At 42.4% G+C, this 27,477-nt stretch overlaps 1 protein-coding gene across 2 annotated transcripts; it reads left to right on the top strand.

Moving 5' to 3' along the window:
• The first annotated feature begins 16,825 nt into the window (after positions 1–16,825).
• On the top strand, positions 16,826–25,939 carry LOC118286456 (protein delta homolog 1). 2 transcript variants are annotated; one of them, XM_035610916.2, is made up of 6 exons: positions 16,826–17,020; positions 17,448–17,528; positions 17,766–17,829; positions 18,298–18,428; positions 19,052–19,193; positions 23,731–25,939. In XM_035610916.2, the coding sequence occupies exons 1-6, from the start codon at positions 16,990–16,992 to the stop codon at positions 24,518–24,520; spliced, it is 1,239 nt and encodes a 412-aa protein (XP_035466809.2). In that variant the 5' UTR covers positions 16,826–16,989; the 3' UTR covers positions 24,521–25,939. The 2 variants fall into 2 exon arrangements, with proteins under 2 accessions (XP_035466809.2, XP_035466810.2); XM_035610917.2 differs by having other exon boundaries at positions 16,829–17,031.
• The last annotated feature ends 1,538 nt before the right edge of the window (positions 25,940–27,477 follow it).

Below are 27,477 nucleotides of genomic sequence, written 5' to 3' on the forward strand. Positions count from 1 at the left end.
AATGCAACTCTCGGTTGCCATGGCTACAGCAGAGCCTCTCTGTGCATATGTATTGCGACGACTGGTATGCAGCCACAGAGGGACCAATTATCTCTTTCTGAATAAAGGTGGTACATACGCCGAATCCTCTTCGAATACTGGGCTACATCGAAAGTGAAGGTCATAAGTTGTAATTGAGCAGATTATAAAAACATTCCTGGAATGAGAATGAAACGGAGAACACGTCGAGGATAATCATTTGAGGAGAAAGGTTCTTCATCAGTGCTTGTGAATGAACAGTGTGTGAGTTGTGTGTATTCTTTTATTTATTATTTAAGGTTACAGTAACAAGTGATCAGTTCAGTCCGGAATTATTTACATTACAGTACCATTACTAGAGATAGTACTTTCAACCATGAGGTAACAACTAATGATACACTATTTCCCATATACTGTAGTGTTGTATGTGAGAGATAGATATATAGAGATAAATGCATGCCAAAAAGTAAACAAATGTAGATAGTACAAATATGCAAAAACACAAAATGCACATTTATTACATAGATCAAAAATAAAAAATACTGGATAAGTAGTGTGATAGACTAATATACAAAGGGGACAGTGCAAAGGATAAATGATTAAGGTGCTGAGAAGTATGATTAAATTTAGTCCAGTTCAGTGACACCAGGCCTGGCAGAGGGAGATGATATATCATTTTCTTGGTTAGGTGTGTACTGCCAAACATTTAGATAATGAGGTAGAAAAAAGGTTTTTCTTTTTCGTCCCTTAATTTTTTCTCTACAGTACTCTGCAATAGAGAATAATCATTATCATGAAGCAATCAAGGACATTTATGTGAAAATTACAAAGGACTGAGCTTGAATACTTGGTGAGATTGGATCACAGCCTTTGTGAGACAATGAGAGGATGGATTTTAAAATCCATTGTGAACAGGGCTCTTTGATCCAGCATCAATACATGTTATTTGAAATGTTACGAATGTTAAAAATGTTTCTTTTTCATGTAAATAAAAATGATCAAACAAAACTAATGGCTGCACATTAATAAGCTCACAGAAATTCAATTCTTCTCACCACTACCCTCCACAAAAGAGAACATCATACATCAACCCTATTAAACATTGGGTGATGCAACATATGAGGCAAATGGAAACGTTCAGGAGGAGACGTCCTGCGTGAAATTATCATGATTGGCATTTCGCGGAAAATTACACATTAAATGGGCTTTATTTATATAGCGCTTTTCTAGTCATATAGACCACTCACAGCTCTTTACAGGAAAGTCACATTCACCCATTCACACAGCGCTGCTATTCACCACGCTTTTTTCTATCAAATTCATACACATTCATACACTGCCGGAGGAGCCGCCAGAGGCAATTTAGTGTTAGGTGTCTTGCCCAAGGACACATCGGCATGCGGACTGGCAGAAGCAGGGATCAAACCGCCAACTTTCGGGTTGGTGGCCGAACGACTATCTCCTGAGCCACAGCCGCTGTTACTGTGTTACTATAAAAACACAAGACTAAATATAACAGAGCAGTTTTAATTTTTCTGGCAGGTTCTTGTCCATAAACAGTGGACGTAGACTGTACCTCTTAAAACCATTGACGCACTGCTGCAACATCTGCAAATTAATAAATACGGCTTCAGGTTATGCTGAGTCAGTGTTTGCAAAACTAGGAGCAGTGTTCTTCTTCCTCATTTACTGCAAGGTGGCGAGAAATATTCAGAATAATCTAAACTTTACTGTAATTGTGAACATATCTTAAATCTATCGCACTGAATTAATCAATAAGTCATTTTAACCTCACACTTCGACAATTTGCACTTAAGTCATCAAGAAAAATCCGGATCAGCTACAATGACAATGGACAAATTGGAATTTTAACCTGGCGATAGCGCTAGAGGTAAGGGCAGGGAATTACCAAAGTTATTGTGATTCATCCTGTGAGGGACGTGAATGTTTGCAGCGAATTTCATGGCAACTCATCCGTTTGTTGTCCAGATATTTCAGTCTGGAACAACATGGTCCATTGGCCAAGAATCCATTGGTTAAGCTGGGCTGCAGCAAAGACCTGGTGAGAGGTAGAGGAGGGGGCTGCCATCCTTCCCATCTGCCTTTATTTCCACAGTTAGGGGTCAGTAAGAGAATCTGAAAACAATAAAATGTATGGCCACTTTTACTTCAGCTTGGAATAGCATGAGTGATGAATGCACACTCTGACCATATTCAATGGAGCACCCAGAAAATACTTCTGTCCGATATCCTGGAGGGCATCTGGAGGGACGCTTGTGGCTCACAAGGACTGGGGGCCAGAGATGTGACACAGCTCAAGGCAGTGGTGAAAACCCCCTGCTGCTGCTGCTGCTGCTGAGATGTGGCTTATGCTTAAAGTCAACAGGGACACACTGAACACAGCAACTGTGAAATATCGGATGAGGAAGTTCCTTCTTCCCCTTTGCCTGCAAGGTGGGTTTCTGACTAGTTTGAAAGTGCCGGAATGATCTACATCAGAATCATTTTGGCTGGTGGGATATCCTGCTGCATATCAGCGACCCCATCCTCCTCAGATGAACTCTGACGCATTCGTCCAAAAGGGCTTTGGGCAAACCACCTCTGCACGTATACAGTGACTTTGATGGATCAGGAAAAGAACAAGTTTGGCTCCTCAGGGCTGTGAGGTCCTTTGCAGAGGCAATTGACCCTGCACTGAGAGACACGAGGAGGCAGACGGCTCGGTAGCCAACTTTATTACTGTGGGAAAGGCTTTGCTGTCTGACTGATAGTGAGGCACATGCTGCCCTGGAAAAGAAATCCGTGAAAGGGCGAGCAGGGGCCTACCGTCTAATAGAGGGATGGACAGGTATGACTCAGGAGAGCTGCCCCCCAAAACTGGACCTCACTCCTCTGTAGTGTAAAACCACAGAGGAAAACCACTGTTGTCCCACTATTGTTGGTATTTCTCTACAATCCACCCACTGAATGTCATCCATCCCTGTCCTCTGTGGTTACAGGTGTAAAATAAGACGAGCTGCGATCAATTTGTTATTTTTGAGGAGTGGTGTAGACACCGTCGTCTATAAGAGGGCAGTCCTCCCCTCGTGGGACTGAACAGCCTGGTTCTTTGCGCATGCACATTTCCAATGCACAGATACAAGTGGATAAACCTGCAGAACTCCCCTAGAGGCTGAAGCCTGTGTGACAGAAAAAAAAGAGCAACAATGGTGCCCTAGTCCCTTCAACCATCGCAGCAGTGAAACACGGCGAACGACCGTGAAGAATGAAGACATTTATTCCACGTCACTCCCGCTGGATTAGAATCCTCTAGAGGTGCAGAGCTAGAGCTGCAAAGTGACACTGAGTCGCACAAATACAACAGCAGCAGCGAAGCTGAGTGCATGTGAGCAGCTGCATTTAGGAATAATCCGATACCTGGGTTTCTAAGCAACACTTTCTGTGCATCACTTACTTATATGTTGTGAGAGTGCAATCTATTTCGCAATGCGTTAAACCTGCTTTGAGTCTTGGACGGTGGCATTTTATTCACAGTAGATGTGTAATAAAACCACAAGCCTTGTGGCAAAGTCTCATCTTTTAAAAGGCTGTAGTGTCTAGTGATTTCTCGTGAAATGCCACGCTCTTTTTTCCCCCCTCCATGACCGAGGAGAGGGCACACTCATCTGACGCATGAACACGCTGGACTGTGCAGCAGAAAAACGTACAGTGCAAATTAAATTTTGTCTGGTTGCATCGTCGGCTGAATTCGACGCAGACTGTTTCTGGACTGAATTGGTTGCGTGGCATTTCTGTCCCTGGGGGTCAGGAAGTTATAATGAGCAAATCCCACAGGAAAATACTACGTGACATGTCATCACACTGTAGCAATTACACAAGGGTGAAATTGCACTTCATAGGCATTTTTTACCTCAGCAGGCTTAAGATATGACTATTTTTACTCATGTGAAGTCTACTACTGCACCTTCACTGTATATTGAAGAGTGGCAGTTCAGCCACCCGAAGTCGTCATTATGACACCTTGTCTTTTCACACATAGGGGCACAATATCCTTCACAATTATCTCTGCTACTGTAAACAGTTATAAGAGTTGACAAGGCGCTCTTTGCTTGTGGAGCGGGCTGTTTCCAAGCAACAAAGTGAAACGCCTTTGACTTTACAGGGATTATAATTAGGTTACATGTCAATCACACCAGTCTTTTTTCATTTCAGTCGCAACACACGGACACCACAAAGGAAATGACGCTCTCAGTCAAGATCATTATCAAAACTGTTGTAGCGTCGAGCTCTTGCTCTTCATCTCCAATTGTGATAGATGGAAAGACAATCAGATCACATTAGTCCGAAGGTGTGAAGAGTGTGATTATAAATTGTGAGCAAAATTTCAATTGAAGGAAGCGTGGTTGACAAGAGTTTTCATGCGCTCATGCTGGGATGAAAAGCAGCTTTCACCCTGCTAAAGGCTTCAGAAATGATTTCATTTCAACATTAACAGTGTTTGCTCAGCTGATTCTCAATAAAACCTACAGTTAAGTTATAAACAAGGCAACGTGTTTTCAAGGCCTTGTCCAATGACATACATTTGCGTGAATAAATAAATACAGCAGTGTATGTGATTCTCCTGCATTACTGTGCCAGCACGGAGGAAACACTCTCTGAAAGGTCACTCAGCGGGGGCGCGCTGCCAAAGCGACGCACCGCTCGCTGTGAGGAAAACATGTCTGCAGAGTCAGAAAAGAAAACCGCCAAGCTCTCAGAGGAGCTGATGGATGTGTGTGTGAAACGGTGCCTTCATGACTGATGAGGCCACACTGGAGTTTCAGCTATAGTGAGGGAGAAATGTGCAGAACATTATGGGAGGTTTGCAAAAGTGAACACTTGCCTTTCACGATGAATGAGACATTTGGAAAGGATGGCTTCTTCCCTACCAATGTGACTGCTGACATAAAACCCAGCATGAGTCATCCTTGAGATCAACACCCATCCCCAGGTAGCTTGAAGTGGCGGATTTGAAAATAAAAATAAAATCACGACCAAGTACCACCAGTGCTGAAGAGAGAACTATCATAACTATAAACAGTGGAATTTAAAAAAGTGCTATCACAAATGACATTTATCTTGTTATTCTGCGGTGGTAGACTTTTTGTTTCATGCTGATTTTTTTTTATTGTGGGTCCGTAAATTAATCAGAAACATTCAATTCGGAAATAATTATAAAATATTTATATAAAATATAATAAATAATAAGTTAAAAAATAAAAACCAGACGGGGCTCCATTGGCACGGATTCATCAATGAATTCCTAGAGATCGGTTAAGATAGAGTAACCTACAGTCTTTTCATCAGCACACAGCAGGTCACACACACAGTCGTGCGGCCCTTATTACATTAAGCAGATGTCTCTGCCAAAGGCTTTTTGGCTTAATAAATGCTTTGCATATAAAGCACCGTCCTAAACCGCAGCACACCTCTGAAGGGCTCCACACGCTCGTCACGGAGCTGCGAGGCTGCACACGCTCAGAGAGGCGTCACGGTGAGGTGGACACGATGAAGTTCGATGATTCTACAGTGAGGCGAACAGCAGGATTATTGTTGCTCTGTCCATGTATTTGCTACGCATCCGAACATGTGTTACACACACTGCCTGTTGTTCCCTTTTCCTCTGCCGTAAACTGTTGTTGTGTAAACGTGTTATATTCCCTTTAGGTTCTGACTGTCGTTTATTGTATCTATGTTCTCATGACGTTGCCCTGCTTTACTGACATTGCATAGACGTATGATAATGTCATGGTGGTTTTTCCACTACACACGCTTGTTACAGTGGCATAATGTAATGATGACAAGTAAATCAAAATGTTTTATCTAAACCATATTACTCTTACACGCACTCTTGTTGTCTGTAAGAGCAGTAATAACAAGCCAATTAATCAATCAATAGTAGTAAAAATAAATATCAAATATTTAGATTTTGCTTCTTTACTCAACTTCATTTTATTGTTAATTTAATCTGTGTCTTTTGAACTGTTGGTCGGAGCAACCTGTGAGTTTCTATCATGTCCCTTTCATGTTGCATTTGATCTCTGTCTGAACTCTTGTCTGTTATTGCAACTTCATATTATTATTCTGCAAGAAAAAAAGAAGAAGGTGACACTCGCTCTGTTTTGCTGGTCTCTCATGGATTTCAATGCAAATTCTTTATCCCAAAACTAAAATAATATTCTTTAAAATATGGCCACGCTGGTGGGGAGTTCTCCCCCTCTGCACTGTTGCCTCTGATACTGTATTTTCTTCAGCCGGGGGATTTGTGACTGTACTTTGTTGGCTCTAACCACACTCCACTAAACAAGCTTTATGGTAATGGCAGCCTCTCTCTCTCTCTCTCTCTCTGTGTGTTACCTCTCTACTGCTTCTCCCCCGTTCCTCTTCTTTTTTTCATCATCTTCATTTTCACATCAACATTTTTCCCCCTCCGGTGTTACAGAACAACCAATTCCTCCTGTGCCTTTTCAACCAATTTTCTAGCCTCCATGCATTCTGGGTCCATTTTCCGTCTTTCTTCACTTCATCCCTTTGCAGCCGAGGTGAAGGAAATCATTTGTGGGGAAAAACAAACAAACACTAGAGAGCAAGAAAGAGAGAAAGACGGCAAGCGACAAAATTGAAATAAATAGAGCAAGGTCAAACTGTACCTTTGCTATTATGTCTGCCTCCCTTTCCTATGATTTAGTTTCACCTTGGATTTGCAGTTTATTTTTAAGGTCTAGTTTCACTCTGCTTCCCAAGACAGACGCATGCTTTTCAAAAGGTGAATAAACCGATTGTTAAAGCAGTACACGCCTCTTCCAATCCAGTATGGAACACACTTAAAATTGTGTTAGCAGTAAGTATCTTCCATGCACAGGCGATGTTGATAAACTGAATACAGGGGTGTTTTTTTTTTATCATTTTCGCCGAAATGATAACCCTCGCTCGGCGGCCGACACAGAACGGCTGCCGTGTCGCAACATGGGAGACGGGAAATGACAGAGGAGATTGGTTCCGTCACGTTGGTCATAGTTGGAGGAGCAGTGCCACTTTGATTATGCGGATCCAGCCTGCGTGAGGGAGGATGTGATGGACAATTTCAGGAAGGTCATGACTATGATCTTGAAATGTCGGTGAACCGCAGAGAGGCTCAGGTGTAAAACTGTCTGGACCCGATATCATCTCATTCATAAGTACAGTATGATGTGGAGCCGGTGGAGGAGGCTGACGAGGCACAACATACACCCTGAGCGCTGCAGGCGAATGTGCTTTCCTGAAGAATGTTTTATATATATTGGCTTGATCTAAGAGGCTGAGTTCATCTTCCTTGCGTTGGCCTCTTTTTCAGATGTGCCTCGTGCGTGTGAATAATTCATAGCGAGGGACTGAAGTGTTTGAGAGTGAGCAGAGGAGCAATATCAACACTGTCCTAACCTTGGGCTGGCAGCCACAGGTTTCTGTTGAAAGGTGAAATTCAATTAGTCGAGGAGAGGAATATCTTATACCTCTGCGTGATTCCTCCTGCGCCGCGGCTCAGCGCAGGCTGTTGTGAGAGGTTTTCGCAGTGGCAGCAGATAATCCATGATAAATAATGAGGATGTTCACGCGTACGAGTCACAACGAGTAATGTGCAATGAGATCGATATCTCCTAGTGGGATTGATTTAACAGCAGGAATGCTAAAGTTAATTTAATGCTACTTTTTCGGATAATAATATGAGAATGGTACTGACAGTTAAACAGCAGTGATCTTTATGTCCCCACTGAACATCTGGTATTTCACCTGGTATTGTTGAAACAGGATGGAGAGTTTGTTAAATGTGCCATCGCAACGACACACAATGAGTTTCATTTTGTCACTTTGACAAAAAAATCTGTTTATCTGAGCTTTCTACATTTATTTTCTTTCTTCTAATGTTCGGTGTATAATTTACTTGAAGGTTTTGTTTACCTCTGCTGATTGCTTATGGTCGAACTGTGGGAAAAAAAGTCAATAGAATTCTTTAGTGATTACTAATTACACCTTTAGGCAATGACATGGCCTGCATTATATATATATATATATATATATATATATATATATATATATATATATATATATATATATATATATATATATATATATATATATATTAATGTTATAATTAAAGTTAAAAAAATTGCTTTGTTCACTGAAATAAAAGTAAAAAAAAGTCAAAACAAAACAAAAATAATTACAATGAGCAATGCAATACTAACTAAAAATAAACTAAATCAGCTTCGTCTCAGCTACACTGACCTGTTCAATTTGACTTCTAGGGGCGGCACAATGGTGCAGTGGGTAGCGCTGTCGCCTCAGAGCAAGAAGGTTCTTAGTTCGCACCCCTGTTCCATGTTGGGGTCAGGTTAATTGGAGACTCTAAATTGCCAACTGAATTGTGTGTGTGAAAGGTTTTTCCTCTGTATGTTGAACCTGCGATATGTCGGCGAACCTGTCCAGGTTGTACCCCAGGAGCTGGGATCGGCTCCAATGGGTGGATTCATACCGACCTAGTTACCAGAGAGGGGCAACATAGCGGAATCCAAATTTCACAGAAGAAGAAGATGCCTACGATTTTTCTAAAAAGTACCAGCCGGAAGACAGCATCACTGTCCAGCTTTTCAAAAAATATTCCCAGTAGATAAAAGTGAATGTGTGGCGATGAAGAGTGACCGTGACGTTTGTGGAATACATACAGTAGCTATTCAAGGGAAAAAATCCCACTCATTTGAAAGTTGACCGTAGAAACAAAAAGAAGGAACGGGAGGGTGCTGCCAACGTCGGCTCACAGTCAGACAGGCAATAACAGAGTTCATGGAGGATTTTCTTTTTCTTGTCAGTTCTTCTCTCCATCTTGGCCTGACTGAGCTAAATATAACGTAGAATTGGGACTGACACTTTCAGCTTCACGGACCAGACAACTGGTGATCTTGGAGAATCACTAGCCCAGATTGCAGTTTATCCCTGATTGCCTCCATTTATCGCCTACGTCTTGGATGCTGTCCCCACGTGTGCGGTAGAGGACGCTTTCATCTCATCACCATGAGTGACAGATGCTGGGCCGCCACGATCAGGTGACAGAGACGAGGGAAGGACGCGCGTGGCATTTCTTTTATGAAGATGAAGTCAAAATTGTAATCCATTACTGCAGCTTTAAATCTCATGTCTAATGCCCGAGGACATTCCGAACAGCATTATGGATTTTGTCAGGTTGAACAATAATTCCATTGAATTCTCTGTGAGAGAAGACGTCAGATTATGAGAGATGAGTCATGCAGGAAAGCGGGTGAACAGGTTGGGGTGATTTCTAGCTTTCAGTATCATTGCAGGCTCTCTGCTTCTGTTGTGTTAGCCCTTGTGTGTTTCCCCTCACTTTCTGGCTGCTTCCCCCCCACTCCGCTGAGTCTCTTAAAACTCTGTTTATGTGCGGCACAATAGGATGCAGGTCGGCAATGAATAGGAGTTGAAGACAAAGAGCGGGGGTAGAACAAATAGAGTGCTACAACAACACCATTAATCTCGATTATATTCAGAGGCAAACATACGGACACAACAGCGGCAGCGGCGCAGCTCCTCGACTCATAATGGTTTACATTAATAGGATAAAACTAAAGCAGTGCCAGCTTTATAGACAGAGCAAGACTCATCCTATTGCTCTAAAGTTCTTAAAAAACTTTTAATGCATTCTCCAACAAATTAACTGACCTCAACAAGTCGACTACATAATTCACAAAATGAAGCGCTGGCGGTTATGTTTAGGGCCTGTGTTTAATCTGTGTCTGGGGGGGAAACCAGTCTATAGCAGGCACTTACCTATTCTATCTGTCAGTTCTGCTATTTGTTTACTTCACTGCCCGGCTATCAGCTCTCTCCAGCGCCTGTGCAATTTCGCTCTCCGCTTTGGGTTTCTAGAGAGGTCGGCAAAAAGAGCCCCGGAGACCAGTAAACACTTACACTTACATTCACCTTTGCAGGCACACTGCCGTATAGACTATACACAGAAATGCAGGTATAAAGAAATAAACGCAATCACGAACCTGTCCGAAAATCCCAGAGAAAGAAGATTTTCAAGGGAGAAATCGAAGCGTTTGACGAAACTCGGATGAGAGGTCAGTTCATGTCTCGCAGTACAGATTTTCTCATGTAAGTGAGGATTTCAGAGCAGATGAACCCTTTAACAGCAAAGACTAATGTGATGGGAAAGGTAAAACTGACTCTCTGTGCACCGGCACGCTCACGGAATCCGTTTCTTAACATGGAGCCGGTGAAGCATTAAATCACTGCTAACAGGCCATCAATTACACCGCGACCGAAACCCACCCAGAGCGGCGCGGGGCCACATCACTGTCTGTCCTGTATGATTTAGTGCTAATTCACACTTTGATAACCTTCTGTGTCTGGGTCACTTTTGGATATAACACCATCAGGGTGAAAAGGTGATCTACTCGTTATATACTGGTGATGCAATCCCATAGCAAGGTGCAACGCAAAGACACAAAAAACCCACAGCATCATCCTCCCGTTTCCCATGGTAACAAGACAGGAATAACTGTCATCAGGCGGAGTCATTCCTGCACATTTTCCATTTCCCCCGATTCTTCCTTGCTCTTCTCCCTCCTGCCTCGACCTCTCTCTCTTCATCTGCTCCCCCATTCTCTTGTTAACTATCAGTCGAGTCCATCTGCTTCCTCCTCGACCTTAGAGCTTACCTGACAACAAGACGTTACAGTTGCTATGGAGATAACGAGCACACTATCTCCGTTAAGGAAATTAAGTCAACATCTCCGCACACGCCGGCTCACCGACTGAGCAGATGGCAAATTTGGCAAACATCATTGTTTGGGTTCGGCCTCTGTGTGTCTGCGGATATGTGACGTAGACTCATAAAGGCGAGGACCTGATAGGTAGGTATCAAAACTGCGATGTGATTGGGCGACTTAAACAGAGGTCATGCTGCTTTTTAATTTTTTTAAAGAAATCTATAAATGAGGCCATGCAGAGTCGACAGGTTTCCCCGCTAATGAAACACCACTATACTAATATTAAAGATCCAGCTCCTGGCTGATGTTAAATACTCTTTGCCAAACAAAGCATCTGCAACTCCTGAGAGACATGATGTTGATGTGTTTCCTGTCAACAGAATGTATTAAGTGACACACCACCAATCAATGGAGCACCCGTATTTACTTGCTCGACATTATAAGGGGTTTCTCAAAAGCCGGAGGACCGTCTGTCTGAGTTTGGAGTTAGAGGAGTAGTTTCCTCCGAGGTAAACAAAAGAAAGACATGGCCAAAAAAAACAACCTTCCATTTACAGAAAGACAAATCACACTCTTCTGCACAGAATAAAGCACCGAGTTGAAGTAACACCCGTGTAAAACAGTGGCATGAGCACAATGTGCCCTGCAGGAGTAGTAGAGGGACGATGAAGCTGAACTCTGGCACAAAGAGGTGAATCTAACCATTAATAAGACAAGTCAAAGGCAAAGGACATGACAGCTGATCAGATCGTCCTGTGTTTAACAATTAAACGGCTCGTTGCCTGTCAATGAGTCTCCTAATTGGGCAATACCATCGACAACACCAGTTATCATGCAGGAACTAGAGATGAGGCTCATATTGAAGGGAACATGTCGCCCTTCCTAAATCCCTCTCACCTTTCTCTCTTCTTATTTGAAGGCTATTCTGGAGAAGGTTTTGCACAATCACGACGACTGGAGCTGAAGATGCTAGAGGCTCCGCCGACCCAGCGCCAGGAAAATGGCCTCCATTCAGCAGAAGACGGACGGTCTCTACTCCACCTTCCATGTAATTGGTATATCTGAAAGAGAGAAATGGGCCCTCGGTTTCCAGCCACTACCCCAGATTCATGCAGGAGTTCGCCTCAGGTCTCTGAGTGAGGATAAAGAAACTAATGTGTTGTTGTCCCAATGCACCTGGGCCGCGGTGTGTCCTCTGTCATTGATGTTTGGTGCTAAAAGCATCTTTCTTGCCAGGGCCGAGGGTGTGTTTCATACTCTCGAGAAACGTGGCATTCGTCGAACTAGCTCAATGGAGGTGACTCCTGCGTCCTCTCTGGTGATCACAGGTAAGAGATCCCAGCTGTTGAAACCAATGTAATGGGACTCACGGAGAGCAGAGAGGAAAGAAGTGTGGCGCCAAATCACTGAGACAACGACGGTGCCATTTTATCTTTCACCTTTCACACAACAGAGTAATTAAATAAGCCGCTCGTGGCCAAAGTCGGACGCGGGTTTCTCCTTTGTGACTAATGAAAAAGGATTGTGACTAATTACAAAAGGCTTTTCAACCTCCATTTGGAAGCCAGAAAATAGAATTAGCCCGAGTGTTGATGCATCACACACATCTCCCTCCCTCCCTGCCTGTCGCCCACAGAGACAGGACGAGCGGAGCTAATGACACTGTCCTGCAATCATGGGGTTCAGTGAAATCCTCATGACAATGAGAATTTCTGCTAAGAGACCAAAGAGACTGACAACATTGCCCCAATCTATCAGCTGTGAAAGACTTTGACGTGGGATTCAGAGTCCGTCCGAAGTGACGAGGCGCCACATAAAGAGGTAACAGCTGTGTTGAGTAGGGCCGCAAGTATCACTCATCTTCATTGTCGATAGATTACACAGTTATTTCTTGATTAAACGCTTAGTCTGTAGGCTGTCAGAAAAAGTCTTTCCCTGGTTTATATCAAACCAAAAGTTAAAGATATTCAATTGGATTACCTCCACTAAGGAGGGAATCTTTTTTCTCCCATCCATTTTTTTTTGTTAGTTGGATTGTTTGTTTGACAGCAGGATTATGTTTATGAATTATGATTATTTATTACGCAGAACGTCTGAACATATTTCCACTTTACTTGTGGAAGGATGGGGCAATGGGCCAAGAAATAACCTCTGATATATTCTGGACAAAGCGCCGGATCCAAGGATTTTCTATCACTTTCTTTGACATTGTAAGATAGATTTTCTTTCTTTCTTTTCTTTTTCACTGAATTCCCATGAAACAATGCATGGATCTGTCAGGCACCTGTCGGGAACTGAAACCTAAGAGTGTGTGCACTTTACTGTGACTTGATTGGATTTAAGGCAACCGTTGGGCCTTGGCGGTGGTATACACACTACTGAGTGCATACTAGTTTCTTATAAAACAGAGAAAAGCAGGACATTTTCATATTTGAAAGACTGATACATGTGTTTTTGCCATTTTTTCTTTCACAACAACAATTAATTGATTACCTAAACAGTCGTGAACTACTTTGATGTCGATTGACTTATCATTTAATCAGCTAGCCGTTAAAGCTGTAAATTACAGGGTACGGACAGGACTACACGGGACTAAAAGGGAAACAGTGACAGTGATAATATTTTAACGAAATGAGTCATGGTAGATTCACAGAAAAAATGTATGTACAACAAAAATAAATAAATAATTCAGCGTGGAAGTAAAGATGCACTACTGGAGAATGTATTTGAGGGGTTTGGTGAAGGATTTAAAAGGACGATAAAATACAGCAGTGATATATTTCTGGGCTCAAATGTCAGATCATCTCACAATTTCAAGTCTTTACATCCTGTCAAATCATCAGCTCATTCACAATTATGTCTTTTTTTCTCTCTTAATCAATAATAAGAGAAAATATTTTACCTATTTTAAATGAAGTTTTAATAAAAGTTTGTTTAATGAGTGAAAGATGCAGTTTGACTCCTTTTGAATGACATAGCTACTGTCAGAAGAAATACTATAATCTGTCATGTAATTACTTAATATATACGGGGTATAATAGAAAGTAATTATGTTGGAATTTATTTCTAGCTCCCAACCAATAAAATGTTTTTTACAAACTACTTATTTTTATACCTACTTGTTGATGCCCAGAAAATATTCCATTGCAACCAATATTCACACCATAAATTTCAGGCTGTAAACCAAAGAGTTGTCACCAGTATTTACCTAAAAAAAAAAAGAGCAAATACACCATTTCTATGCACACAAGCGTTTGTCTGTAGATGTGGTGAAGTGGCAGATTCACTGTCGTGTCCGCGTGAGTAAGTCAACCACATTACGCTCCACCTGGCCTGATCCCCTGTCTAATGATCCGCCTGAGAGCTGCCCGGGCGGCCGCACCGCGCGTTATTATCCAGCTAATTGTGTTTAGAGTTTGATACTCAAGATTAATTTCCTGCAAATCACGGTGCGCCAGCTGAGAGCCGAAATGAAATGATCTGTATCAAAAACCCTGCGGCGTGGCTCGTACACAAGTCCACAGAATGGGGATTTCTTCAATCAGATTTGAGAGTGTGCTGATAGACTTCTCTGAAGGATTCAGACCTGCTTCTTATGATGATTTTCATTATTGATCAATCTACTGATTACTTTTTCTTGATTAACCAATTGAGAGTTTGGTCTATAAAATACAGAATTTCCAAGAGTTCATAGAAAGAGAAAGCCTGTCAACTATCAACACATCTGTGATCTTGAATGAAATGTCGCAACAACAGAAATTCACAACCTCCTCAAGATGAATTGTAATCTCTCGTGTGTTCCCTTAACATTTCCCTTATCGGGTCAGATTTTTGATATTCCCATCTAATTTCCGCTGTCTATATTTTCCTGTGAACAGGAAGCAACGTGGACAACAGCGGGTGAAAAAAATAACCCATCAGACACCAGATGAAGATGAGGTCAGTGCTGGGAGAAAAAAGAAATCGATGGATGACTCCTTCACTTTAATCTGTAAGCTCATACAAGCCCGAGAGGTTTCATTAAAAAGGACCGACTGGCGTGGCTCGTGGTCGGTAGCAGCGGTGAGAGAATCACGTCACCGTTACGCTCAGACTGTGAGCTCCGTCTCTGGGAGGTTTGAAAATAAACATGCCGGCAAAAAAAACAGGGGGATATGAGACTGGAGATCTCTCAGAAGATCACATCAGATCAGAGGAGACATTTTTCTCCTCCACTCCCTTCTGCCCGGGCCTGTCTGTTCGTAGTGTCCTTGTTTTTACTCTGTGTGGGATCAAGAGGGAGCTTCTTTGTGCCGCCTTTGGCCCTGCTCAACTGGGAAAGGAACAAAAAAGTATCACTGCTAATTTGCATATGTATCCCTTGTGCTCTTACTGTCCTGACTGCAAACCCACACACCTGCTTCATCCAGACACGTCTCTTTCAGATGATAGATGAGTGTTTATCTGTCATTTATCATCTTTTGACAAACAACACAAGCTCCAGACGAGACGCAGGCTGCGTCGTACACTTGTGCATGCGAAGAGATAAACAATGAAGCATATAAGTGAGACGGAGCAGCATATTTCCCCTGATGGCTGCTTGGCCACCATTTTCTAAATCTTTATATCTGATCTAATGATGCCTGCGAGAAGTGAAACTCGTAATTAGGCAGTTAAGACTAAGCCGGGTCCTCGGTGGGAAGAAAAAATACCATCCACTGCTCTCGGGAAAGATGAGGGGAGATGGTGGACTAAGAATAGAACAGGACATTATTATGTATGACATGCAGTGCATGTGTGTGTGTGTGTGTGTGTGTGTGTGTGTGTGTGTGTGTGTGTGTGTGTGTGTGTGTGTGTGTGTGTGTGTGTGTGTGTGTGTGTGTGAGGGAAATTGGCCAGTATCATTGAGGGAATCTGAATTATTTTATATAATTAGGTACTATTTGCCAATTACAATTATTTGATTATATGTAGGTCTGTGTTATATATACAGTGATACAGTACAAGGCTTAGTCTAATTGCATATTGCCTTTAACTCTCAGGGATAATTAGATCAGAAATAAAGATTGGAAAAAATGCTTACAAAAGCAACCATCAGGGGAAATATGTATTTATAATTTATTTCATCCATTCTTTCAATTGTTTCCTCTGTTTTTACCTTTTTTGTTGTCTTCCTTTTAAGCTGTATATGTCTTTATTTATGTAAGAACTGAGAACAATGTAAAACCGGAGTCAAATTCCATGCAAATGTTCAAATACTTTGCCTATAAAGACGATTCTGATATGTTATTATACGTGGTGCCACAAAACACATACAATAAACATTCCTATCTTACTCACAGGCAGGGACATAACTACCTAAACATTTCATACTCACAGTAGGTCTTTAAGTATTTTTTGTGTCTAAGTACAAGTACTGTCGTTATCTGCAGTTTTGAGGTAAAGGGCTGATACTTGTACTCTGAGTATTTGCATTTTCAGCTACTTTACATCTCTGCTCTACGAGATGTGTACTTTTTTTACTCCATTTCATTTACCAAACTGTCCAAAGTATATTAACTCCACCTCAAAAAGTGAAATACTGCTTATGCCTCAGTAAAACTACTAGTTTCAGCACATTGAGTCAATGCTTGTCATTTGAAAATGTGCTGATGGGCAAATTCTGGTGAACTATGGCCATTTTCACTTGTAATCTCACTCATTTAGATTTTGAATGCAGGACTTTTACCTACATCTGAATATTTTTCTTTCCAATTTGTTGCCACTTTTCCTCTAGCTGCAGGGTCAGAATACTTTTTTCCCCCACCACAAGCAGACAGTCAGTCAACCAGGGTGTAACTGCATCATGTTTGGATAAAGGGGAGAAGGAGAGAGATACAAATGAGCAGAAGCAAGCTGTTTTGGAAGTATTAATGAACCTGCTGGGACATTAACTGTGGCCAGTTGAAGTACTGTACAACTACAGCACTTCTTCTCTCTCACACACACACACACACACACACACTCTCTCTCTCTCTGCCTCTTTAGGTGGGAGGAGCGTGTTGCACTGGGACGCTGCACGACGCAGCAGTCCCGTCCAAACCTCCGGCTGCCGGACCACTACAGTGCTTCACCTGTCACTTTCCCCCAGCACGTCGTCTGGATTAAAAGCGCAAAGAAAGAGAGCAAAGTCTAATTGAATCCATCCAACATGACGGAAGCCACCTGGACCCTGAGCGCCGGTGCGTCATAGGTAAGGGGATGTTGAGAAGAGAGTGCTTCTTGTTTGTTTGTTTGTGCGTAATTTGGGTATTCTGGGAGCGGACGCGTGTGGATCGGGTGCGCCAATTATGTTCCCTCAAAGGAAACAAGCCCACCACCCCATCAAATATGTCAGTACCAGTTTCCTTTTGCAGTGTGCTGTTTTTGATTCTGATACTACGTTCATGTTCCTACGCGTAAAATCTCCAACGATTCGCCCACAGCCCAGAGCTCCACACACAATGTTGCCACATCTCCTCAATTTTGCTTTTTTTTTTTTTTTTTTTTTTTTTTTTAAGGTTTGCTGCTCTTGTAAAAAAAAAAAAGATGAACTTTTGAGTCATAAAAAAGGGAAAAGAAAAGCCCCAGAGCTTCGCGACTGACTGCAGGTCGCTGCATGTTTTGCAGGACAAAGGGGGTCTTCGCTCGGAATTGCGATGCATCTCACAGCGGTGGTCTTCATTCTGGTCGTGACGGGCATCGCCGAAGGTAATCTGACATTGTGGATCACCGACAGCTGAACAAAGAGATCTGAGCCAGTGAGCCAGTGCTAAAAACAACAACTCTTCATTCAGAAGCGATTTACTCTCTTGTCTGGAGAGAAAGTATAATATAATAATGGATATTTATTGCCCGGAATGTTTTGGTTTTTTTCAACAAAAAAAAAATTGATATGAACACGTATCTTTTTTCCTTTACTGTTTTTTTTGTCATTCTCTCTTGAAGGTTGGGAATGCAGCGCAGAGTGCAACACAGAAAATGGGTTTTGTGAGAAGCCAGGGAAGTGCAGGTACGACGACCACCTCCGACACCCGTGTGAGAGGATGGGTCACGTCCTGTGGGCTTTGGCAACCTTATTTCCATAAATTGCTGGAGCTGTAAATGTCCCTGTGTAGGAGTAATGCAATCACAATCCAGCCAGCTGCCCCCCCCCCCCCCCCACACACACACACACCTCTTGTTTTTCTAGATCTGTTGGCTGTTTGTATTGTGCCAAGTGCCAAATCAGGCATTTGTTTGAACAGTAAATAGCTTTGTTATCCCAACAGATCGCTCAAATGCTTTGGTTACAAATCCCGCCCGTATTTGAAGTGTTCATTCTGGCACAGGCTATTGTGTGTACTCCAAATCTAAGGAATTACTGTATAATGAAGGATTGTCTTCACATTCACTTTGGGGGACAGCCACACGCCTTTGCGCGGTCCGGTGGGTGGTATATTAATAGGTCTGGATTGTTCGCCCATTCCATCTCTTTCAGGTGCAAACCAGGGTGGCAAGGAGACAACTGTGGCCAGTGCCTGCCCTTCCCTGGCTGCCTGCACGGCACATGTGGGAGGGCGTGGCAGTGCGTCTGTGATGAGGGCTGGGTGGGTAGCCTGTGTGACCAAGGTGAGTCTCAGTAAGCTACCCCGACACACTTGCCGACACAACAGAGGTGAGGGCGAGTCGCAGAACGCAACCAAATGAATCTGGATGATAGAGTTGATTCTATTTATAGATGGGCAAAGTTGGAGTGGAAATGTCCGGAGTAAGGATGGAGAAATCTAGGACAATGAAAGCTGCAGCCACGAAGTAATCCTTATCTATAAACTGCCATCCTCTGCTTTCCCATTAGGCGAGGGACATAAGATTCACTTCACGGAACCTCAAAAGTATTGTGGTGGGGCTGTGAAAAACCTTCCAAGTCACATTTCCGTTCCTGTAGATGCCCCTATTTATTTTAGCACATATTCAATCATTCCTATTATATGTTAAAGGAATATTATGGCACGAAAATGACTGATTCTCTTTGGAGCACTTGAGCTGCTCGCGTGTGTAACATGGCTGGTTTGCGTTCTCAGTTTTGCACTTGGTGACAAGATGCTTCGGAGGGGGAGTGTGAGTGAGAAAGCACAAACAAAGGAAAGCGAGAAAAACTGGCAGAGACACAAAGAAGCACACACTTGAGAGGGAGAGACAGAGAGATCTAAAAACAGCATGGATTCTTTTGTTTGTTTTCTTGTTTTCGACAGATACCCGCCTGTGCTCGTCCAGGCCTTGTGCTGGTAACGCCACCTGCATAGAGACAGGAGAGGGGGGTTACCTGTGCATCTGTCCCCACGGCTACGCCGGAGAAAATTGCCACCTGAAGAGAGGAGCTTGCCTCACAAATGGGTACCAGCATCTTTAATATGCGTTTCCATTTTAAGAAGAAAGATGTTTCTTTTTAAACTCCAGGACTTATGCCTTGTGCATCTCCATTTGTTTATCATTAGGAGCAATAATCAATACATGGTGCAGTTTGAAGAGAAAATATTACGTTCTTTTTCTTATTGCTGCAACAATTCAGACAGTTTGGCTGTTGTGACTTGTAACAGGCAGTGTGGTGTTTGTGCATTTGTCAGACTAACAGAAATATTTGCTCTGATGAACACGAGCGTATTAAAAAGTTGGTACTGGAGAGTGTCCAGGTTTGTGAACGAGCGCTCCACTCGAACGGAGCTCCAGCTCATTAATCCTGGTCAGAAAGTCGACTTTTATGTGAGGACTGACGTCTTTATGAAATGCCCTAAAGCAAAGAAGAACATGGAATAAAATGTGTACCTACAATATCAGATCTAAGCAAGTACCTGGTGCAACTTGGAACTAATGGTGCACAGACTTAAAGCTGCAATCGCTGATCTTTTTTGCCACCTGGGGGCAGCAGAAGCAGATTGGGAACATCAAAGTGAAGATGATGCATATTTATATCTATATCTATATCTATATATCTATATCTATAGATATAGATATATATAAATATCTATAGATATAGATATATATAAACAGTGCCAGTTACGAACCAAAATTAGCATTTATTTGGTCTCTGTCCACCTGACAGATGGAAATCCAATATTTTCTTAACCCCACAGACTCCTGGGGGAAATATCTGGCTCTTGAGCTGCTCAATGTCCTGTCATGTCTACCAGCTAGTTATTGACTGTGTACGTCGGATTCAGTGACTTTTGTGCTGACAGCAACATGAAAACTATGCAAAGAGAGCGGTTAGATAGAGGGAAGCAAGTGGGGATGCCACCGTGTGGAAGTTTTACCACCGGGTATTAAACCCGTGACAACACCGGCGTTACTTATACACCGGACATTTGACAAAAAAAGACGTGAGTCAGCTCAGTTTCTGTGGAATGCTTACTGAAATCTGTTATGTTGGATTTCCCTGCGGGCAGCGCTCGCTCTTACTGTGCACTTTAAGTTGGAGTGTTTCCTATGAATCACCTAAGACCGCAGCGGTTCACTTCTCAAACTAACATTAAAGATCTTTTATAACCAAATCCTTCTTATCATTCTGTTACTCTGTGATGCCACTATCAGAAAACTAGAATTTTATAAATGAGACATTGTTAATGTGATGAACGCAAGTTATGCAATCGAACACTGTGTAACACCAGTAACACAGACTACCGCAGCAAACCTAATAAGAACTGCAGCCCTTTGGCATCATGTCCGTACCTTAATGTAAAGTGGATATAATTTACATTTTTATTGTATAAAATGTAAGATAAAATGTACTACACCTTCCTGCAGGTTTAGGGCCAACCTTTTCTTCGTACCAGTAGTTACAACACATGCCATAACAAACAATGCTAGCAATATTACTGGGCCCACATCCCCAAAACAAACACAGGCTTCCTGCCGCGGATAGATTTTGCTTTCCGGTCAAGCACATGAATCCTCTGATGTGGACGGAATTTATTTCGGAAAATTAACGGCCCACAATGCAGCAGGTGCCGTGTTGCCTGTTCTCCTTGTTGTTGACAAGCCGACTCCTTTATCCAACAGCCAGCGGTGTGTACCTGGGCAGCATTACAAGCTCCTGAGTACTTCAGAATCGCTCAGCGGGCCGCCTCATTTCAAAAGCTCCTCTATTCAGTAGATGACAAGGAATTGAGTTGTCCTTTGCTGGTGTTTGGAGGACACGTCTGATGTGTACTTTGCATTATGTCAGTTCATGTCAGGCATTATGTCACTATTCCACAATGTACTGCTCCGCAGGCAGTAGTTTAATGATACCTTCACATAGTCCTCATGCATTTGCCTTGAGGTGGTCATCAGTCACTGACACAAATCTCATAAACTGAAACAATTATTGTGAAATGTCACTGCACAATGGAAACAATTGAAGCAAGGTGTAACCAACAGTGTTTATGAGTGTCAAGAGCATCAGAGATAAACAGATGTTTCCATTAACTGGGAAACATCGTGAGACATTTCTTTATTTTGGGTTGAATTGAAAGGTTGAAGCGCATACTGTAAACTATGTAATCAGGAGACTGCAATTTTATCAAGCGAACCTTCGTTTGCTGTTGACATTTACCTCCTTCTAAACCATCGGAGGACACATTTATTGAAATGTTTGACTTAATGAGACGACGAGGAACTAATGAACGCACCGATGGTTCTGTCCTCATTTGAAGAGACGAGGCTCAGGTTCAGTCAGGCCCTCTGAAAGGACCCACCTTCACAAGGCGCTTCCTTCAAAGCACCTCGCTGGAATTGGCACACGGTACAGTTAATACAGTGTATGGTGACGACTAAAAAGGACCACTGCTAGAAGTAATATTTTAAAAACAAAAAAACATTATTACATTTTTTTAAGCTATTAGCTAAGATTCAAGATTGAGTTAATGTCCACAACAAAACCAGGGGATCGTCTCGTTCAAGCTCCAGAAATCCCCCTGATGTTTGCCTCCCCAGTCCTGGATGACAGACAGGACTGATGCGCGGAGGAATCAGATGAATATGAAAGACTCTCTGGAGTCTGAATCCTCACCATGTTCCTCCTGTCAGGCAGCCTTGTTATTGACTTAAACGACACACTGAAAATTCAATAGCTGACAGCTCGGCGTCAGTGAACTGACAGCTCTTGTCTCTCACAAAAGTCTTTTGAGTCTCATTATTTTCACAATGAGACGACTGGAGCTGTACTTGTGTGCCAGGGGAATTCATCTCCATTAAAATAAAAAGGTGCACGAGGTTTAATTAATCAGCTCCTCAGTAAAGGCACCAGAGGTGACTAGAAAATATGCCAAAGCTACACTTCTGTAGACTTACACTCAGATGTGAACAGTTAAGAGGTTGAATAATTACATCAGCTGCTACTAGAGATATTGGCTGTCTTTATCAGTGCACTTCACGCCGTGAAGCTCGGCTGCATCGATCACATGCTGCACATGCAGGAGGATTATTGAAGCGGCAAAGCGAAGAATCATTTGCATCTTATTACTGGTACGGATTTTTCATTTGCAGTAAATGAGCTGTACTGTTGTTGTTCCTTAGTTCTGGGTGGTGTGTTGAAAATCAATACCAGAATATTAATAAGAATTTTTCTAGAGCTGAAACAGTAGATTCATTGATTGTTTGTGATGAACTAGATTGCATCACCATGGGCATGTCACATCTTTGTGGTCTCCTACTGAAGCTTTAGTGTTGTCCCTCAGTTGTGAATCACTTTGGATAAAAGTGTCTGTCAAATGAGTAAATGTATGTATGAAGAAAAAAAAAAAATTAGTATAACCCCCAGATACTATCATCTGGTTAATGGCTAATGAAAATAATTGTTCATTGCAGGTCTATATTCTTCCAATATGATTATATATACTTAATATCAAAATATGGCAAATGCATTCAAAATGCAATCTATCTTATTCACGTTCATTTCAATGGACCGTATACCTGTTTACTATAATATATTATAAGTGCTATATTAGGTAAGATTCCAGAAATGGAACTTTCTCATAAAGTTATACGAAGAAATAAGACATAAAATTGCAAACACAGAGTCCTGATAAAACATTTGAAACAGTCAAAGATGAAAACACACTTGGCTTATGGCTAATTCCGGTAATTAAGCAACCAGGAACTGCAATATTTGCACTGGATGTAATTTGAGAACAACCCTAATGAGCTCATGTTAAACCGTCAGTAGTTTTTGATATCTTTTGGAGAGCAGCGGGAGCAGATGGTGGCACCGCAGTCCGCGGGATTGAACTCGATCTCCAACAAACAAATTAATGTCGCTCTGTCTTGCGGAGCTGCCTTCCTGAGCACAAATTTAGCCCTGACAAATTGAGTGCTTTCAGTGCCATGGCCACCAGTGACAGCTGATGTCTAAAAACTAATGTTAATAATCAGCAGTTAAGGGTCTGACCAGCCGGAACTTAAAACTCTTCTTAGCTTGATTTGAATTGAATGTAATGATTTGAAATCCAAAAATATTGGCTAAAATTCTTCCCAAAGGAAGGAATTATTATTGCTGTCCAACCAATCCATTAGGTTCTTAACTGGTTTATTTATCTTCACGGTGATCTTTCTCAAGTCATACACTTTCTTTTTATAATTAAAAAAATCAAAAACACCATCATTAGAGATACATGGTTTTCAGTGGAGAGCAACCATATTCATATTTTCCCATTAAAAAAGGACACTTTTAATAACAAGGGACCCAGGAAACTTCCCTTGGGGACCCCACAAATGAAGGACTTAGAAAACGTGCCTTTACCATCTGCCTTTTGAAATCTAACTGCAGAGTAGGGTTAAACCTATTGATGGATGCTTTGTGACCAGAGTGTAAAATATTCAGTTGTAAAGCTGTGTCAAAGATTGCTGGCTCTATTTTCCCTGCTGCGTATTCACATTGTGCTGCTCTGCCCTTCAGCTCTCCTTGTCAGAACGGAGGCACATGCACAGATGCCAACGAATCAGCAGTCTCCTCTTCCTGTTTATGTCCCCCCGGATTTTCGGGGGACTTTTGTGAGATCAGTATTGACAACTGCCAGCCTGACCCCTGCCTCAACGGGGGCAACTGTACAAACCACGGCCTGGCCTTCACGTGTCTCTGTCCGCACGGCTTCACCGGTTTTACTTGTAACGACACTACCAGCCTCTCGCCCTGCGCCGGCCGGCCCTGTGCCAACGGGAGCGCGTGTGTCGGTCAGCCCGATGGAACCTTCCGGTGTGTTTGCCAGAAATGGTTTACAGGTCCCACGTGTTCACTGCAGCACAGACCCAAGACCAGGCCGAAGCCCGTCGGCGCCAGGCCCGCGGACCACAAGGCGTTGCCGCTGACCCCGCAGCATTACTCCCTTCCTGCTCACGCCTTCCACAGGCTCCTCAGGCCGCCCGAGAGAGACCTGCTCAAGATCACCCTGAAGGAGACTGTCCACACCCCCGGCGTCCTCGTCACCCAGGGTCAGCTCATCTGCTTCGGCATACTGGCCCTGCTCACCTGCCTGGTCATCCTGGGCACCACGGGCATCGTGTTCTTTGGCCGCTGTGAAACGTGGCTGGCAAACGCCAAGTACAACCAGCTTGTTCGGCAGCAACGGGAACACCTGCTGAGGGAGGCTGACGGCGCTAACCAAGAAGAGCCGGAGCACTCGGTAAACATCATTCTGCCGGAGAAGATTAGACTCACCAGCTTTGGGAGACACTACACCTCCATTTGATCAAATTGTCTCTTGCTCTTCCTCGCTCCCTCTGGATGGAGTCTAATATGAATGTCTAGAAATAGCACTGAAGGACACACCGTGACAGCTGTACAGGTGCGTTTATAAAGCGAGCGATTCTGGACTACCTTGGACTATATTTGAATGTACAGTCTACTGGACAGACATGACCCTGGTTTGTAAATGTACTTTTAACCAAAAAAAACCTACCCATTACAAATGTATGATATTACAAAACATGTTCTGATTGCGCAGAAAAAGAGGTCACTGTGTTGTATCCTGAACAACATAAAAACAAACAAATGATGCTTTTACTTCCCCTACTTCAAGCTGATTTGGCAACAATAATGGTGTTAGTAAAGTGAAACGAGTTGGAAGTGCATCAATCAGGATCACGCTTCATTCAGTATTTGTAATTAAACTGAGTAATGGTACCAATGATTTTTCATTTGTTAACAAATTAAATGTCACATTTCATAACCATCCCTTTCCCTGAAATGATTGATCGGTTTGTCAATCCCCAGAAAATTAATTGGCATTTGCTTATCATTTTAGTGATTTTTCAAGCAAAAATGTCAAACAGTTGCTGCTACACGAATCTTTGATGATGAACAGATTGTCTTTTGGTTTTTGGACCAAGATAATGGGGTTACACCTACATTTTGTTAAACTGTTATTTCTTAGATGAACATATTGTGAATTTTCCATCTCATAATTGATGCAGAAATACATATAGTGAGTTTGTACATGTGCAGTTCAAATGTGTAATTAGATATTACCACATTCTACCAAAACAGCTGTACTCTCAAATGCTGCAGGTCATAACTCGGTATGACTGAATGTGAAGGTATTACTGTCTGTACCTGGAAGAAATGACATTTTCTCTGCCTGCATGTGTCACTTCAGATGATGGTTTTTATAGGTACATACGAAGATGTGCACTCTGTTTAAAGACGTGGGTTTAAAACATGTGCTGTTTTCACAGATCCTCGAGAAATGCCACTTTCTATCTTCATCAAAATCTATTTGTATCCCTTCACACTTTCATCTGTTAATCAGCCCTTGTTATATTTTCCACCACTGAGAATTTCACAGGTAACGCTCCATGAATCTGTGAACAAGAAAAACTATATTTAAATTAAAAACTTGGTTAAACGACTTTCGCCCACAGCTGTCCTGTTAATGCTTTTTTTTTTTTTTAAATCATAATTATCTGACAGGGAGGTTATCTTGTGCTTTTAACACCACAGTTACATTTTCAGGCTGTCAAAAAATAATGATTTGCAAGTGGCATTTCTACTGGGGGCAGTGACTGCGACCGCACAGTACACTTCATTTCAGTCTATGATTATTGTTGTACTTTGGCTAGATAATGTTTTGTTGTCTATTCATTGTTTGTAATAAAATATGTTTACTGTATATAAAAACATATATACATATACAAAACATCTACCTGACAGTGATGCCTATCTGCACACTGGAAGGTGACTGTAGTCTTTTATTTGATTCACCATCATTCTCCCTCTGCTGCTGTTGTCTCCACACACAAGACAAGATCAGATGCTTGGCAATGGTATCACATCCAATGTTTCAGTGTGTGACACAAGCTGTGTGAGCCACCCCCGACCCTATCTGCTCTGAAATCAGTGAAACGTCTGCTCTCCTGCTCTGTTGTGCTTCAGAAAATAATTCCCCGCAGGCCCGGCTCACTGGTTATCACCTGGATAAGAACAGTGCACCGCCACTGTCCCTGACTGTGGGACAGTTTCAGATAGCAGTCTCTGTCTCCACCTTGTGGTGCCAGTTATCTGCTGTTCACCACCGGGGCCTGAAGCTGCAGCCCTCAGCAAAGAGCAAGATCACGTGGAAATACAGGTGATATTTAGTTAAGTCAGGTTAGACGTTTCCCTGAGGCCCAGACTGCAGTGTTATCCTTTCTGAAACATTAAAAGTCTGCTTGTAGTGAATTAAAGCGTAAGAGGGGAATATAAAATGGTCCTCAAACAGCTGCAGGAGAAAACTGAAGCGACAGAAAACCGTGCGTATCAGAATTGGATCTTTTGGCCCTTTTATTTTCACTATCCCAGCAAATACGGCCTCCGAGTTTAAGAAAAACACAAGCGTGTACAGAGTGGTGGATGACAAGCACGGTACGTACTGAAGCTCACGCTGTGCATTCTAACAGGCTTACCAACAACATCACATTATGATGATGAGCAGCACAGTCTCTACACTCTTAAACAGACACTTTTAAATATTTAGCGGATCAGATGTGTAATCAGGCGGCGCTGTGCTTGGAATAACAATGTCATTAAAATAGGTACTAACAACAGTGATAAAGGCACAGTCAGGGGAAGATTTCTCTCCCCATTCATTTTTTTTATGAGCAACAGGGTGAGACGTGTTTCCTTCTGGCTACAAATTAGATTTCCTTTTTTTTTTTAAATTTCATTTTATTTTACCATGCACCAAAGAAAGGGAGTGGGGCTGAGCTCCCCCAGGAAACATTTTACTGCATTTTAACACTGCAACACTGACTACAAACTGTCGCATTACACTCATATACTATGCTATTTCACACACACACACACACACACACACACACACACACACACACACACACACACACACACACACACACACACACACACACACACACACACACACACACACACACACACACACACACACACACACACACACACACACACACACACACACACACACACTACAGTCACTCGGCCTCAAGTTCGGAGATAAAGATGACTCACATTCCGGACTAAGAGTCTTGTTAGGCTTTGTGCCCACATCCATCAGACTCATTGATGGTTTATTATATATTAATTTTAACACTATTTATTGTTTGCTTTAAAGTTATAGGAATTACCACTGTTGATTGCTCTCTTTATGTTGTATGTGGTATGTTGTTGTGACATATATGTACAATATGAACTGAT

This window comes from Scophthalmus maximus, chromosome 15, assembly GCF_022379125.1.
Source record: "Scophthalmus maximus strain ysfricsl-2021 chromosome 15, ASM2237912v1, whole genome shotgun sequence".
In the NCBI taxonomy this organism is placed as follows: domain Eukaryota; kingdom Metazoa; phylum Chordata; class Actinopteri; order Pleuronectiformes; family Scophthalmidae; genus Scophthalmus; species Scophthalmus maximus.